The sequence below is a fragment of the Lolium rigidum genome, chromosome 2 (assembly GCF_022539505.1).
Source record: "Lolium rigidum isolate FL_2022 chromosome 2, APGP_CSIRO_Lrig_0.1, whole genome shotgun sequence".
Classification (NCBI taxonomy): domain Eukaryota; kingdom Viridiplantae; phylum Streptophyta; class Magnoliopsida; order Poales; family Poaceae; genus Lolium; species Lolium rigidum.
Window position 1 is genome coordinate 178304758 of NC_061509.1, and position 18344 is coordinate 178323101.

Consider the following 18344-nt stretch of genomic DNA (forward strand, 5'->3'; position numbering starts at 1 on the left):
CGAGAAAAAAAAACAATGCCGAGAGGCTGCCATCTCGGGCCCTACATCCCTCGGCGGTGCGGATTTGCGTTGACTCGGCCGGCGAACCCGAGAATTCGCGATGCACCACGTCCCGGGCCACCATACGCGACGTTTTGGCCGCTTTCGTCGGGCTAGGTGGCCTCAAAAACGAGAAAAAAAAAGTTTTGACATGCACCACGGAGGGACCAAAATCGTCGGCCATGGTACACCAGCAACCACGGCGCGACTTCAACTTCGTCGGCCATGGCAACTTTTCTTGTAGTGTGGGTTGGGAAATTTTTAACCAAAGATTTCATTCTTTCCCAAGCTTGTGCAACATGCTCATTATCTAATTGTTTAAAATTCATTATGCTACTTATCAAAGATATGATTTTAGCAGGGGGATAATATCTACCAATAAAAGCATCCTTGCATTTAGTCCATGAATCAATACTATTCTTAGGCAGAGATAGCAACCAATCTTTAGCTCTTCCTCTTAAAGAGAAAGGAAACAATTTTAATTTTACAATGTCACCATCTACATCTTTATACTTTTGCATTTCACACAATTCAACAAAGTTATTGAGATGGGCAGCAACATCATCGGAACTAACACCGGAAAAATTGCTCTCGCATAACAAGATTCGAGTAAAGCGAGGTTTAATTTCAAAGAATTCTGCTGTAGTAGCAGGTGGAGCAATAGGTGTGCATAAGAAATCATTATTATTTGTGGTTGTGAAGTCACACAACTTAGTATTTTCAGGAGTGGCCATTTTAGCAGTAGTAAATAAAGCAAACTAGATAAAGTAAATGCAGGTAATTAATTTTTTTGTGTTTTTGATATAGAGTGCAAGACAGTAAATAAAGTAAGGCTAGCAACTAATTTTTTTGTGTTTTGATATAAGTGCAGCAAACAAAGTAGTAAATAAAATAAAGCAAGACAAAACAAAGTAAAGAGATTGGATTGTGGAGACTCCCCTTGCAGCGTGTCTTGATCTCCCCGGCAACGGCGCCAGAAAAAGAGCTTGATGCGCGTACAGCACGCGTCCGTTAGGAACCCCAAGAGGAAGGTGTGATACGTACGGCGGCAAGTTTTCCCTCAGAAAGAAACCAAGGTTTATCGAACCAGGAGGAGCCAAGAAGCACGTTGAAGGTTGATGGCGGCGGGATGTAGTGCGGCGCAACACCGGAGATTCCGGCGCCAACGTGGAACTCCGCACAACACAACCAAAGTACTTTGCCCCAACGAAACGGTGAGGTTGTCAATCTCATCGGCTTGGCTGTAACAAAGGATTAGATGTATAGTGTGGATGATGATTGTTTGCAGAGAACAGTAAAGAACAAGTATTGCAGTAGATTGTATTTCAGATGTAAAGAATGGACCGGGGTCCACAGTTCACTAGAGGTGTATCTCCCATGAGATAAATAGCATGTTGGGTGAACAAATTACAGTCGGGCAATTGACAAATAAAGAGAGCATGACAATGCACATACATGATATGATGAATATTGTGAGATTTAATTGGGCATTACGACAAAGTACATAGACCGCTATCCAGCATGCATCTATGCCTAAAAATTCCACCTTCGAAGTTATCATCCGAACCCCTTCCAGTATTAAGTTGCAAAACAACGAGACAATTGCATTAAGTATGGTGCGTAATGTAATCAATAACTACATCCTCGGACATAGCATCAATGTTTTATCCCTAGTGGCAACAACACATCCACAACCTTAGAACTTTCCGTCACTCGTCCCGGATTTAATGGAGGCATGAACCCACTATCGAGCATAAATACTCCCTCTTGGAGTTAAGAGTAAAAACTTGGCCGAGCCTCTACTAATAACGGAGAGCATGCAAGATCATAAACAACACATAGGTAATAGATTGATAATCAACATAACATAGTATTCTCTATCCATCGGATCCCGACAAACACAACATATAGAATTACGGATAGATGATCTTGATCATGTTAGGCAGCTCACAAGATCCGACAATGAAGCACATGAGGAGAAGACAACCATCTAGCTACTGCTATGGACCCATAGTCCAGGGGTGAACTACTCACTCATCACTCCGGAGGCGACCATGGCGGTGAAGAGTCCTCCGGGAGATGATTCCCCTCTCCGGCAGGGTGCCGGAGGTGATCTCCAGAATCCCTCGAGATGGGATTGGCGGCGTCGGCGTCTCAGTAAGGTTTTCCATCTCGTGGCTCTCGGTACTGGGGGTTTCGCGACGAAGGCTTTAAGTAGGCGGAAGGGCAACGCGGGGGGCCACACGAGGGCCCCACACACCAGGGCCGCGCGGCCAGGGCCCAGGCCGCGCCGCCCTGTTGTGTCGGCGCCTCGTGGCCCCACTTCCTTTCCCCCTCGGTCTTCCGGAAGCTTCGTGCAAAAATAGGACCCCGGGCGTTGATTTCGTCCAATTCCGAGAATATTTCCTTTGTAGGATTTCCGAAACCAAAAACAGCGAGAACAACAGAATCGGCTCTTCGGCATCTCGTTAATAGGTTAGTGCCGGAAAATGCATAAATATGACATAAAGTATGCATAAAACATGTAGATATCATCAATAATGTGGCATGGAACATAAGAAATTATCGATACGTCGGAGACGTATCACATCTACGTAAGTATTATAAATATGTCTCAGCGCTCCCACTTAATTTCTTGCAAATGCAAGCATCTTCGTCGTTTCTGATGAAATCAAAAACTCTTTGACTATTTCATCCGGTGAAGATTCCAACTCCGCGATACTCACTTCATCCAATTGAAGTTTGTATACCTATCTAGTATTCCACGGACCAGCAAAAACTCTTGGTTATATCTTGTATACACCTTTAATACACACTTCTGATAAGTAATGTATTTTGCCATCCTACTACCATATCTCATAAAAGAAATATGTAGTGATTACTAGAATAATCCACATAGACTATAAGCATTGCTACAGAAGATATAATCTTATCGTAGTCAACTCTTTGAACTTTGTCGTAAACAATTTTTCGACAAGTCGAACTTCTTCAAGGATATTTCATCCAAGTCCATCAATTTTATAGATCCATTTACTTTCAAAAATTATTTATCTATCTTGGATTTCATGGCGTATAGCCATTTTAACGGAGTCAGGGCCCATCATAACTTCTTTGTTTGTAGTTGGTTCATTATTGTTCAAAATCAATCCTTTGTCCACAAATCATTTATTTGATCACAAAGTAAACCATACCTACAAGGTTCAATATGTACTTCGATCTCCATGGTTAAAACACTTTATAGTCATGGGAGCCATGATCGTCGTGGCCGCTTCCGGAACCAATTCCGATGCTGCGCTACTCTGATCATTATGCTCAGGTTCATAAACCTTATCAAATTTTATTGTCCTCCCATTCAAATACTTCGATGGAAACAATTTCTTGGAAATAAATAAGAAACATCGACAAACACTTTTGTCTTTGTATCCATAGTGAAAAGAATTCCCAATCAATACTTTGGGATAACCAACAAAGACATTCATTCGATTTTGGTTGTAAACTCTTAGACCAAAATTTAAAGAAAGGACTATTAGGGTTTATACCCATGCCATAACTTGTATGGTGTCATTTCAACGGATCATGATGATGCTCTATTTAGTGTAAAAGCGGTAGTCTCTAAAGCATAATTCACAAAAATATAATGGCATCAATATTTTATCTCATCATTGACCCAACAAGGTTTGGATACATCTCTCGGATACTCCATCATCACTATGATACTCCAAGAAACGTGAGTTGTAGAATAATTTCATAACTCTCTTAGATGTTCGCTAAAACTCGTAATTCAAATATTTCCACCATGATCCAATCATAGATATTTGACTTTTCTATTACGATGATTTCCACTTCATGCTGAATTTTATTTGAATCCATTCAAATGTTTCAAACTTCTTCCTTATCGAATATATCCACATTTATATACTCAATTTATTGTTGGAAGTTTTCATGAAGTAGAAGAATCTCCCGCACACAACTATGCCCAGTGAACCACATATATCATCATGTATGTTTTCACTAAGTTAGTTGCCCGTTCAACTCTTGGCCTATGAACGGTATTTTAGTCATTCTCTTTAAAAAGATTTGCAAGCGCCAAACGATTCAAAAATCAAATGACTCCAAAAATCCATTTGCATGGAGTTTCTTCATGCGTTCCTTTCCAACATGACCTAAATGGCGGTTCCACAAATAAGTGGAATTCAAATCATTTGCCTTATGTCATTTTAGCGTCAGTATTATGTGTGTGTGTTTCACCATTAAGATTTATAATAACTTATCCATCGTACATGGAGTAATGTCATAATTTGAACAACTCATTGTTTTCATTTGACCAGAGCAAAATAACAATTATTAAGTTCTTTATTATAAATTCTAATGGCTAGATAGAATGCCAACAATGAACATAATAACACTTTATTTTTGTTTCAGACGTGCATTCCTATCATATTCCTTGTCAGTCACTTAGGCCATTGTATTCTTGTATTGCGTTGTTTTTGTATGACACTTCATACCAACCAATATGGTATAAATACCCAAGAATTTCATTGTGTGACCAAACGAGGAATACATCCATAACATGTATATCATTTATATACACCTGAGCTAGACTTTCTAGTCTTTTCTTTCTTTCTGCCAAAATATCTTTTTGTAGTTTCTCTTTTTAGCTTTCCTCATTCTCAGAAAACACTTCACTTTCAATAACTTCTAGGTTTGTTGGTCAAATACCAATAACCTTGAGGTTCTTACTTTGAAGTTGATCATCATATGACAAGTGTTTCAGATTTCACTATTAGTAACTTTGTAATATGATGAACAATTTCACTCATAATTTTATCCACCATGACTACTTTCCGAGACCATGTATGTACATGCTAGGCTCGTAAAGTTTAACCTTAGTATGTGCAAAACTGGCTTGCATCCGTTGTATGCACATGTAGAATCTATAACACCCGATCCTCACGTGATGCTATGAAACTACGAGTCTTAGCAACGGTGCATACTAAGGATGATCACTTCATGGATATGCGAATATCGTTAGTGCCCCAATGGTTGGAGGATTGGGACGCCTTGTGTCTTCAACCTTCGTACATTCCCATAAAACTTATGAGTTTATGTAGTCTCACCAAATTATATTTTATTATCTTGCAATAAGGTCTTAGATATCACATATATCTCATACCTTGATTATTTCTGAAAACTAAATTTTCAGCTCCTTACTTTTTCAAACAGATTTGAACTTCAAGTTTCATGGAGACAAGATAACTTTAGGTACTAATTGAAACCATAGCTCTTTGAATCAACAATGTGAGGTTTACTAAAAGTTTGCAATGGGACTTAATCATTTCTTGATACTTTAACAATACGGTACCAGTCCAGTAAAGTTTCTTGTCAGATTTTAACGAGTATTTCAATCTCAATTACAAGACTAGCGCATGGTAGAAAACGGATGCCAATACTACAAAATTAATTCAAAATACTACTCAGACTATGTTCATGATAATTAGTTCATGTTTTAATCTAATTACTAATGAACTCCCACTTAATACAACATCCCTCATAGTTGTTAAGTGGTACACGATCCAAATCAACTACACCAAAACCGATCATCACGTGAGATGATGTAGCTTCAATGGTGAACATCAACATGTTGATCATATCATCCATATGACTCGTGTTCAACCTTTCGGTTTCCGTTGTCCCGAGGCCATGTCTGTACATGCTAGGCTCGTCAAGCAAACCCAAGTATTCCGCGTGTGCAACATGGCTTACACCCGTTGTATGTGAACGTTGAGTCTATCACATCCGATCATCACGAGATGCTTCGAAACGACGAACTATATCAACGGTGCATACGAGGGAGAACACTTTATTATCTTGATATTAATGTGAGGGATCATCTTATAATGCTACCGTCGCGTTCTAAGCAAAATAAGATGCATAAAGGATTAACATCACATGCAATTCATATGTGATATGATATTGCCCTTTAGTCTTTGCGCCTTCGATCTTCATCTCCAAAGCACGGACATGATCTCCATCATCAACGGGCATGATCCCCATCATCGTCGGCGTAGCGTCAAGGTCCATGGCGCCGTCTTCATGGTTGTTCAACTCATGTAGCAACTATTACAACTACTTTAAAATACTACTCAACATGAAATTTAAAGACAACCATAAGGCTCCTGCCGGTTGCCACAATACAATAATGATCATCTCATACATATTCATCATCACATTATGGCCATATCACATCACCAAACCCTGCAAAAACAAGTTAGACGTCACTAATTTGGTTTGCATATTTTACGTGGTTTAGGGTTTTCGAGTGAGATCTAATCTACCTACGAACATGAACCACAACGGTGATACTAGTGTTGTCAATAGAAGAGTAAATTGAATCTTCACTATAGTAGGAGAGACAGACACCCGCAAAGCCACTTATGCAATACAAGTTGCATGTCGAACGTGGAGCAAGTCTCATGAACGCGGTCATGTAAAGTTAGCCCGAGCCGCTTCATCCCACCATGCCACAAAGATGCAAAGTACTCGAACTAAAGACAACAAAGCATCAACGCCCACAAAAACAATTGTGTTCTACTCGTGCAACCATCTATGCATAGACACGGTTCTGATACCACTGAAAGGATTCGTTGCATAGAAAACAAAAAATTTCCTACCGCGAGAACGCAATCCAAGCCAAGATGCAATCTAGAAGACGGGAGTAACGAGGGGATGATCAAGACTCACCCTTGAAGATTTCCAAAGCCTATAAGAGTAGGCTCTTATTGCTGCGGTAGACGATCACTTGCCGCTTGCAAAAGCGCGTAGAAGATCTTGACGGTGCCACAATCGGGCAGCACCTCCGTACTCGGTCACACGTTCGGTGTTGATGACGACGTCCTTCTCCCCGTTCCAGCGGGCAGCGGAAGTAGCAGATCCTCCTCGGAATCCCGGCAGCACGACGGCGTGGTGGCGGTGGTGGTGGAGATCTCCGACAGAGCTTCGCCTAAGCTATGTGGGAGAGAAAGGTAGGAGGGAACCGCTAGGGTTTGGGAGAGGGGGCGCCGGCTAGGGCAGCCTTGAGGGGGTGCGGCCATGGTTGTCTTGGTGTGGCCGGCCAGCCCCTCGTCTCCCCTCTTTATATAGGTGGAAGCCCCAAGGGTTAGGTCAAAAGTCTCCGAATAAGACCCCAACATAAACCTTCCATATGACCAAACCTAGGGGGAGTGGGACTCCCCCCTTTCCTTTGGTGGGGTGGCCGGCCACCATGGGGAGGAGTCCACTTGGGACTCCTCCTCCCTTTAGGCTGGCCGGCCAAGGTGGGTGGAGTCCCTCTGGGACTCCACCTTCCATGCCGATTTATTCCGGACTCTTCTAGAACCTTCTAGAACCTTCCTGGAAAAATACCGGATCATTTTCAAACCTAGAAAATGACTTCCTATATATGAATCTTATTCTCCGGACCTCCTCGTGATGTCCTGGATCCCATCCGAGACTCCGAACAAAACTTCGAACTCCGTTCCATATTTCCATATCTACTTAAGCGACATCAAACCTTAAGTGTGTCACCCTACGGTTCGCGAACTATGTAGACATGGTTGAGACTTCTCTCCGACCAATAACCAATAGCGGGATCTGGAGATCCATAATGGCTCCCACATATTCAACGATGACTTTAGTGATCGACTGAACCATTTACATACGATACCGATTCCCTTTGTCACTCGATATTTTACTTGTCCGAGGTTTGATCATCGGTATCTCTATACCTCGTTCAACCTTGTCTCATGACAAGTACTCTTTACTCGTACCGTGATATGTGGTCTCTTTATGAACCATTCATATGCTTGCAAGCTATTAGACGACATTCCACCGAGAGGGCCCAGAGTATATCTATCCGTCATCGGGATGGACAAATCCCACTGTTGATCCATATGCCTCAACTCATACTTTCCGGATACTTAATCCCATCTTTATAACCACCCATTTACGCAGTGGCGTTTGATGTAATCAAAGTACCTTTCCGGTATAAGTGATTTACATGATCTCATGGTCGAAAGGACTAGGTAACTATGTATCGAAAGCTTATAGAAAATAGCTTAATGACGTGATCTTATGCTACACTTAATTGGGTGTGTCCATTACATCATTCATACAATGATATAACCTTGTTATTAATAACATCCAATGTTCATGATTATGAAACTAATCATCCATTAATCAACAAGCTAGTTAAGAGGCATACTAGGGACTCTTTGTTGTTCACATAACACACATGTATCAATGTTTCGGTTAATACAATTATAGCATGGTATGTAAACATTATCATAAACACAAAGATATATTATAATAACCATTTTATTATTGCCTCTTGGGCATATCTCCAACAGGAAGATCACCGGCGGCGCCTTCCGGAACCCGTCACTCTAGCCAGATCAACGGGAACACACCTCCGGGAGATCATCATCTTGACGCAAGTTGCAATCCTAGGACCGCTGCCTTTATTCAGGTCGCACCCCCACGCCGGCGACCATCCCAGGTTGGCCAAGGCTGCCGCTTGAGACACCAAGCGTAGATCGCGTAGTCTGGAGACACCGCACACGCCTGGGCCCCCGCCGTAGTCGAGAGCCAGCCCTCCACCGCCGGCCACCAAGAGGCGAGGAGAAGAGGACCTAGGGTTCCCTCCTGCAGCCCGCCCCCACCCCTCCCTCCGCTGTCAGCAGGGCACACCACCGCCTCATTGTCTTTCATGCAGCTGGCGAGCCGAGGCCAGGCGCCGCCACCGAGGACCCCGAGGATAGGGTCGCGCCCTGGCCCGAGGAGGGCGACCAGCGCCCGAATCCCATGCGGGAGAGGACAAGGAAATCCCCGCCGGTGCCGGCGCCGGCCAGGCTTTGCCTGACCGCGCCCCTGGAGGCGGCGAGGGAGAGGAGGGGAGAGGAGGGAGGCGGCGGCGGCTTGCGATGACCCGGACGCCACCTCTCGTCCGTTTCTTAATCTCACTGTCATCCATAGTTTAAAATAGCCGGCTATCTCATTTAGCCGCCACATTTTTTAAGTCTATTAAAGGCTATAGCGGGCTATAGCGGGCTATTCCATTTAGCGGGTTTTAAAGTTTTTTGGAATATTTCAATCATATCTTACTAAAATAAAGAAAAACAATGACTCAAACACGAGTTTCGTGATACAACTTATTTAACTATTCGTGATACAAGTATTAAATATTCAACACACAAGTTTTATCTATTCATATTGAACACAAATTTCAGAAAGCAAGAAAAGAAGAAAAAAAAAGAAATTCAAAATACATGAGGTTTAGCGGCTAAATTTGAGGCTAATTAGAGGCTAAATATGGCTATAGATGGCTATTAGCAGTTTTTTCTCATTTAGCCTATAAATGACATAGCCGCAGCTGGCAGGTTCCCAAAAAGCTATAACCCTTAGCCCGGCTATAGCTAGCTATTTAAAACATTGCTGTCATCATTTGGTCGCGGACCTCCATGCTGACACTTTTCTATAAATTACTTTTCGCACTACTTAAATGAGCCGCAAATGAATCCATCCATCAATTAATAAAACGATTATCCGAGTGGGGGCGATTGCAGTTGTATGGTCGATTTGGCTGTGTAGAAACGATAAGGTTTTTAATGACAAAAATTATTCTATTATACAGGTTATTTATAGGTGTACAACTATGCTCCGTTCATGGTCACTTCTTCAACGCTTCAAGAACCGAGACCTATTTATGGAGGTGTCTACACGGTTGGAGAATACGGTCAAGAACTTTATTACCCAATATTGGTGGCTGCATAACAGTAGGATAGAAGCCAATGGAGCTGTCGACTCGTTGGTTTTTTTTTCCTGGTGAAGTTGGGCACTCTCGAAACCTCTGTTATGACTTATTTTGTTCACCTTTTGGTTGGTTTTAGACTGGTCTCCCGGAGAAGTAGGCGACGGTAGAAAGCATTTTTATTACTCCTGTTGAAGGAGGCAGTGGTCCAATTGGCTATTGAAGTCGGTGGATTCTGCCCAGAGTAATCTCTAAAATAGTGAAGCCAGTAGCAATGACTTCGTTTTCAAGCTACTGAAATGCACTTAAATGTTGCATTTTGATTAGCAAATTACACGAGCGATGCGGCGGCCATTAATATTTATCCCTTTAAATTATTGTTTCTATTCGTTGAACCAAGTTGGATCTGTGATACCAGGGTGGTGGCTTTAACAAATAAGCTCCAATTGATCCATTATTGGAGGTGGCCACCGGTGGTAGCCCTTAGGAAGTTCTTAACTGCGCTAATTCACCTCTTATTCTTTGTGTACTCTTTTTGATTGGATACTGGATTCATAAACGGCTGTGTGCATCTTTGCTATGCAGATGCTGAGTGTAATGCTTGATACTTCGAGTAATAAAACACCCTTTATCGAAAAAAAAATCCATCAACTAATATATATATAATCAGGAAGCTTCACAACACAGATCTCTCCTTTGGCATTTGCAGTCCTCCTAGAGCTAGCTAATTAAACACGGATCGATGAAACAATAAAGATTACTCAATGCTGAGTTGGCTACATCCACCAGGTATCCGTCCGGTGCTGGTAACCGTAGGCGCCGGCGGGATGCTCGTAGACAGGCACCGCGTGGGTAGGGTACTGGTAGTAGTGCCATGGGTACGCGTACTCGACAGCATTGGCGGCGACTGCGACTTCGGCGGGCTTCTTCTTCTCCTCCTCCTTCTTGACCTCGCCGACCTGCACGAGCAGCGCGTGGCCAACCTTCTTGCGCAGCGTGCTGGTGAGCTTGACGGAATCGACGCCGTCGCCGACCACCACAACCTGGTCCTTGCTGTCCCCGGCCAGCGCCACCGAGTCCACCCCTACTGTCGCTGCCACCAGTGCCATCGCCTTGGACCGGCACTTGTCGCACGTCATCTCCACCTTGATCACGATCTTCTGCTTCATGGTGGCCTGCTTAATTTGGTTGGAATCGAGTCTCAGGGTAATGGAGTAAGTGAGAATAGCAAGGTACCTAGAAGCAAGTTTGCGGTGGAGAGCAGAGAACCTGAGGTCGATATTTATAGGGTTGCCACCTTGCTGGTCACTCAGTGCGGGGTGTGTCTGTACTCTGTACGCGCGTACTCCGAAGCTGCCACAACCTGATTGCGAGATCAAAAGGCATTCCAGGGAGTAGTTAGGAAGAGACGTTCAATGGGGAGATCAGGATTCTATAATTCGTACAGATGGGAATTTGCTTTGTTTATGACCTGGCTCTGGTCCGTTAGTCTGTTGAAGGCACGATTCGTCAAGAAGGAAACCGTGTTCACGACATGTTTATGCATGCGCCAGACGTCACAGTTAGTGCGACTAGTCAGTGCCCAACTTAGTGATCAACTTCGAGTCTTGGATTGTTAAGACAAGTATAGAATTCTTCTTGATTCGATAACCTGCTGTAAAGCTGAAGAGACGAAACTGTCGCATTCATGGACGACGACGATCGACACGACGAACTGAATTAGCTATACGTCAAGACGTCAACATACACGCACTATCACCAGTACTCCCTCCATTCCACCAGGTTGTCTTATATTTGTTAAAATTTAAATGTACCTAGATTTTTTTTTTTGAAGTAGTACCTAGATATTTTCTAGTTTATGCATATATTTAAATTTAAACAATAAATCTACAACAACGTTCACAAGATGGATGAAATACTACACTGTACACACTAACAGCCAGGCCGGCTACTGGTGACTACGGACTGATAGTGATCATTCGCAGCAATGCACATATCAGTAAAGCAAAACAACTAAGAGATTTCAGCTGGGGCGTGGTTGACAGGTTTACGGTTCAAAACACCCCTTTGACACACAAGGTAGACAGATGAATAGATGATACATATGATGCACTTCCAAGTACCACCGTTAAACTCAAAAATAACAAGCATGGTAAATTAGTAAAGGAAATGACCAACTTTGCACCGTGGAATATTCAAATTGATGTGCTGCGGCAAATAATCGCTCAGTTAACACGGAACTAATGTTCTAGCTAACAAAAAGAAATGCGCTACGAGCTGTATTTCTTTTGAAAACTGATTAGTGCATGCTTTTTTTTATCTTAACGTCAGTATATAATACACTTAGTCATTTTTCTCATATAAGTGCAGATCGCCTCCATTGAACGGTCGTATCTAATACTTTCTTTGTTTATAAATATAAGATGTTTTACATATTCTAAAATGAACTAAATACGCACCGTAATGAGTGAATCTACACATTAAACTTAGATTAGATACATACTAAATTAAATAGATTAATCTATAAAAAAACAAAATTATCTTATATTAGTGAACAGAAGGGATACCTGTTTCAAATTGTAAATAGTTAAGTTATATGCATCGAGGAGCACATGCATTAGAAAAAAAGGCTCCTTCTATTTTAAATTAGTTGAGTTAAACTTGCATGTATTTAGACAAGTTTTATGTGTAGGAAAATTTAAATCTCATTGTACTACTGTACTCTCTCCGATTTAAAATAATTATTTAAAAATAGATTTATCTATACATGTTTTAATATATAGGTATAATATTTTTTTTAGAAGTTATTTTGAAATGGATGTAGTAATTTTTTTTTCAAGCGACCCAACGTGGGATCGAATTTCATTTACCAGAAGATAACGAAACCATGACCAGATGGTCGGGTATCATCCCAGAGCGTGATAAAAACAAGATAAAAGCGCGGCCTACTACTAGCGTTTGTTGGAAGAAGAAGAAAGAAACTAAGTTTATATTACATGCCAACATTAGGAAGCCAACGAATAAAAGCTGTTGCGGCAGAAACAACAAAAAGAGTGCTAACAAAATCCATGTAGAAATTCCATCAACCCTGCCCAGGAGATTCTTTAGCAATCTTGTCATCATCAGCATCCTTATCGGGTTGCAACAGAGATACCCGCACCCACATCATTAGACATTGAAGCAAGCCTCATAAGATTGTCCGCTCCAGCCCGAATATCTTCCGCATACTTGGCGCCATGAAGACCTGCCAAGTATTTCATGAAAAACGACAGATTAGTTGATTAGCTCAACAAGAGAATGAATCAACTTGTCCTCGAAACAAGCTCTTTTTTGGAATTTCCAAATTGCCCAGCAAATAGCCGCAATACCAGCAATTTGGGTGTTGCGACTGGCAGGAACAAATTGGGGGGAACCAACCGAAAAATTGGAAGAAATTTCCTGGACACGTGGGAGCTCCAGACAAATTTACAGCCACACACTCAAAGAACAAGTGGGTAATACTTTCATGTTCATTGCAGAACTGACAACGTGGACTTCCTGTCCAGTTGTGCTTCAATAGGTTGTCTTTAGTAGCAATCACATTGTGCCATATGAGCCATAGCCATATTTTGATTTTAAGAGGAATTTTACTTTTCAAGAAATGTTTGAAGGATCTGTCCAAACCACTGCTGCACAAATGTGCGTAGACAAATTTAACTCTAAATTTACCATTCTTTGACCACTTTTCACTTTTGAGAGTAATCTGGGCCAATAGAGCCAACAATCCATTCTTCTGCACAGCCAAGTCATGTGTCATCCATCTCCTGAAAGTGAATCCCCATCCCATTTCAGCACTAGCAGCCACTGTAACATCTTGCTCGTTGCAAATGTTGTAAATATATCTTCCAGAGGACTAATTCCACATAAAGAATCACCCTAGAAGCTAGTCAAAGATCCATTCCCAACTTGCATTCTCCTCCCACATAAGTACAAGCTTATGATCTGCAGCATATCAGACCAAAGGGGAGAGTCATCAGGTATGTGTTTTGTATAAAAAAACACCAGTAAGATATTTCTTGCTCATGAATTCTTGCAAAGGATCACAATAATTCTCCATTTTCCACCACCATTTGCACATCAAACTAATGTTAAATTTGTGTAAATCCTTCACCCCTAACGGAGGTAATAACTAAAAAATGGACGCAAAAGATCGCTCCATTGCCGCTAGCTTTCTTTACTATGAGCTGAAGAAAATATTTAATACAGGTGAACATGCGAAGCCAAAAAATGGACGCAAACGATCGCTTCATTGCCCATCAGGAGTTTCCCACGAAGCTAGGACTCCAGGCAGCGATCGATTCCCCTCAGTAAAAGAATAAACGATCGAATGACTCAGGCTTAGATCCGACTAGCCATTGTTCGTCTGCGGTAAGCCTGGTCATCATCTCTGCGTATCGTCGGCTCTCCCATCGAGTTGCCTGGCCGCACTATTGGCCGATCGCCTCGGCCTCGCGCAGTCACCCGCTCGTCGATCGGCAGCCAGCCGCCTTTTCCTTCTTTAAGTCCATGTCCTTCATCTAATCAATGATTTACTCCCTTAATTTGGGTTCTAATTCAACGAAAATTCCTTGACCATTATAGGTGTCATAATGCCAAAAGAATTGTCTGTTGCTGGCAAAAAAAAACTTGAGAATCGCAAAGAGATGCTTTACTTTCCAGCTAAAAGGGAGTGCACGAAGAAGCTTTTTTGAAAGCATTGAATCAAAATTGTTGATGATGCCATTGTAATTTGGTTTTCATTTGAGGTAATCAAACTAGTAGGAAATACTTGTTATATTTTGCTACCATTTTATTATTATTTCTATTGTAATATGACATTGCTTAAGTGAAATTATTTATAGACATTTTGTAGTAAGAATATTTGCATATATTTTATCTCTTAAGTTAAGAAACTATAAATAATTAGTCATGATCAAGAAGTCTAAGAAGATAAGAAGCTAATAAAAAGTCAAGGCAAGAAGCCAAACTAGTCAAGCCCACTAGAAGTCCACCGTAGACCATATACTACACCATTTTATTTGTCCACCATATTGTTTCAATGTGGGGAATAGCCCCAGCCTCTATATCAAAGTGATACATACAACCTTTTTATTATTATTATCAAAGCGTCCGTCTCCAGAATGGTAAAAAGTATGCAATTATCACAAATTTGTTCATGTCCACCATATACCGGTGGATCAAATCATTTGTTCACTACAAAGATAGCGCTAATCATTTGGCCAGGTCCCAGACCTATACATAGGAGGGCACTAATAACTCCATTCACTCTCACATGTGAAATCAAGAAAAGTGCACTAGAGCTACAAACATTTCCCATGAGACTTGAATACGGAAAAAAAAAATTCTGCTTGGTGCTTGGACCGTGTACTTAATGCCACGAGGCCGTGTGAGCCATTTGTGCTAGACTCGCAGTGCTTGGTGTGGCACACACGCTAGTGTGACACGACCCGATTTCGTCGTTAACCAGAGGGGATATATGCTTCGCAGTGCGGTGTGGATTGTCTAGTGCCCACTAAGACTTAACCCAACACTCGGCATAGATTTAGATTTTACGCGCATACGGTTTAGCTACAACTAAGAGCCGTCTTCATCCTAAAAGATCGGATTGAAGGGAGGAGGAAAACTCTCCCTTATGAGCTGGATGTAGCCACTTCTCTTAGAAGAAGTTGGGCTAAACACTAAGAGCATCTCTAACAGAGCCCGTAAAAACGCGAACCGAAAAATCCGAGTTCAGTGCACCGAACTCGTGTTTACGGGCCGGAAAATGGCAGGCGCAGAACAGAGTCCGTAACGAAAACTGAAAAATCTGTTTTTCAGTTTTTTTACGGGCTCTGTTCTGCGCCTGCGGGTTCCGAACCCGTAAAAGCAGGGTTTTTCATATGCAACACATACAACAATGTATCTTAATTAATCAAATAATCATCCAAATTATTACAACACATAAATAATTGTCTGAACCAAATTATTACAACAGTTTTGGGAAAATTGAACAAATGTAAAATGTCTCAACCAAATTACAACAACTTCGGGAAAATTGGACAAATGCACAAATGTCTCAACAATGATACATGTGACAAGCAAATGAATGGAATGGTAGGATCAAAGGCGACGGCCATGTCGCTGCCAGTGGTGCATCTTCAGATCATAGACGAGCTGGGCATGGGTAATGGAATTCTCAATCTGCCGATGTGCCTCAAGGAAAGCTTCAATGCGATCCGGATTGCGTTGGGGTTCCACTCGGGTGCCAACATTGTCATAGAAGCAGGGCAAGCTCAAGTCTCTTTCATCCTCGATGATCATGTTGTGAAGAATCACACAACATGTCATGATGTTGACAAGGGTTTTCTTGTCCCAAAATCTGGCTGGGCCACGAACAATAGCAAACCTTGCTTGCAAAACACCAAAAGCTCTCTCAATGTCCTTGCGACCTGCTTCTTGAGCCTTGGCAAATTTAGCTTCTGTTCTATCTTGGGGATCCTTGACAGACTTAACAAAAGTTGCCCAATCCGGATAGATGTCATCGGCTAGGTAATATCCCATTGTGTACTCATTGTTCATGACCTTGTAGTTGCAAGTGGGTGCTTCCCCATTTGCTAATTTAGCAAACAAAGGAGACCTTCGCCAATTCGAAGATACTCGTCGGTGTAATCCGCAGGGATGCCATACGCAATTACCCACATGGCAATAGAGATCTTTTGGAAAGCGCTGAAACCCATCACCCCGGCGGCATTCCTACGTTGCTTGAAGTAATTCGAATGCAATTCGCAGTCCTTGACGATTCGCACGAACAAGCTACGCCGCATGCGATACCTCCTACGGAACAGATGGGCAGGATAGGTAGGTACCTCGGCGAAGTAGTCCTCCATCAGCTGCTCGTGGCCGAGGAGGCGATTCCGCTGGATGTGGTTCCGGCCGAACACGGAGCCGCGCCTCCGATTCAGCAGCTTCGCGCGGTCCTCCAGGTCCTTGACGGCGAGGAGGAGCATGGTGGCCTCCAAGTCGTCGTCCTGGAGCAGCTCGTCGAGGTCGGAATCGTCGGAGCTCGACGAATCCGACAGATCGAAATCGTCGCCCGAGCTCATCCTCGATTCCGACGGAGCGGCGGCGGCGGCGGTGGGGGCGGCAGCCGGAGTTGGGCGAGGAACAGCGGATGGGGTGTGGGGCGACCGGCGCTACCTCCGGGTTGTGGGGCTCGAGCGAATTGGGCGGGGCGGCGGCGGCGGAGTGTGGTGGCGGCGGCGGAGTGTGGTGGCGGCGCGGGGAGCGTGGGGGAATGAGCGAGCGAGCGGTTGCGTCAGCTGAAACTTCAGCGCGCCCTAGATAGGGATCGAGCGTTTGGTTCGCTCGATCGACCCGTACAAATACAGGCCGTTTTGAGTTTTCGGTCTCGGCCCGAAAAAAGTTTTCGGTTTTGCCCCTTTTACGGTCACTGATCGGCGCCGTTTTTCGCCCCGAACCCGTAAAACGGCGGTTATTTTTCGGTTTTGGCCCGTTTACGGGCTCTGTTAGAGTTGCTCTAAGAAGCCTCACTAGTCAACAGCAACCCTAACATATCATTCCCTTGAGAAGTCCCTCGCGAAGGCATGGCGATGCTGGCTCTCTGATACCACATGTCAGCGTCCACACCCAGGCTTAGCTGAACACTCGGCTAAGGTTCGGATCTTTATGCGCATACGATCTAGCTACAAGTGAGAGCCCACTCCATCCGAAAAGCTCGCACTAAAGGAGGGAGGAAAACCCTCTCTTATAAGGTTGTCGTAGCTTCTTCCCCTACGAGGAGTTGGACTAAACACTGACTATCCTTACTAGTCAATAGCAGCGCTAACACCTAGCCTCCCGATGATTCGTTTTGTGTATCCGGTCGTGTTTATGTGATATGGTGTTTGAAATCTTGTAAAATTTTGTTAGAAATAGAAGCTTGTAAGATCTTTAATCGTAGCTTTGCATCAAACTTGTGATGCCAAAATTTCTTAGTGCTATATTTGTTGTGTGTTCTAGACATACAGAATTTGGCAACGCAAGATTGAAACACTATGTAACGGATCTCTTGCCGTGTTTCCCGTTCCAAGGGAAGACAAGCGCGATGATAGAAACCTCAAAATGAGCGAGTATGAGAATGCCCCTTTGTTCTGCGTGAGCAACCCACCATCCGAAGATTTCGCAATCATCCATTTCCACCCTGATCTTTATCAACTTCCATGTAAGTAGCTCAGCTCGATCGTTGCCTCTCGTCCTTTTCTAGTCTCGCTATCATCCTTTGGTCCCAGACCTCCATGCTGACTGTTTTACCAGAAAACTGATTGTAGCACTACTCAATTGAGCGGCAAATGAATCCACCAATTAATTAATTAATTAATCAGCAAGCTTCGAAAACAACATGGTACTACACAGAACCCACTGTTGGCATTTGCAATCCTACTGAATCAAAACCCCGACCTAAGAACAAAAAGATTACTCAAGAATGCTGAATGCCCTACGGTGT

At 42.9% G+C, this 18344-nt stretch overlaps 1 protein-coding gene across 1 annotated transcript; it reads right to left on the reverse strand.

Annotated features, from left to right (window-relative positions):
• Window positions 1-10599: 10599 nt before the first annotated feature.
• LOC124690328 (disease resistance protein Pik-1-like) lies at window positions 10600-11040 on the reverse strand. Its single transcript, XM_047223723.1, has one exon. It carries the CDS (start codon window positions 10990-10992, stop codon window positions 10600-10602), a length of 393 nt encoding a protein of 130 aa, XP_047079679.1. The 5' UTR covers window positions 10993-11040.
• Between the last annotated feature and the right edge of the window lie 7304 nt (window positions 11041-18344).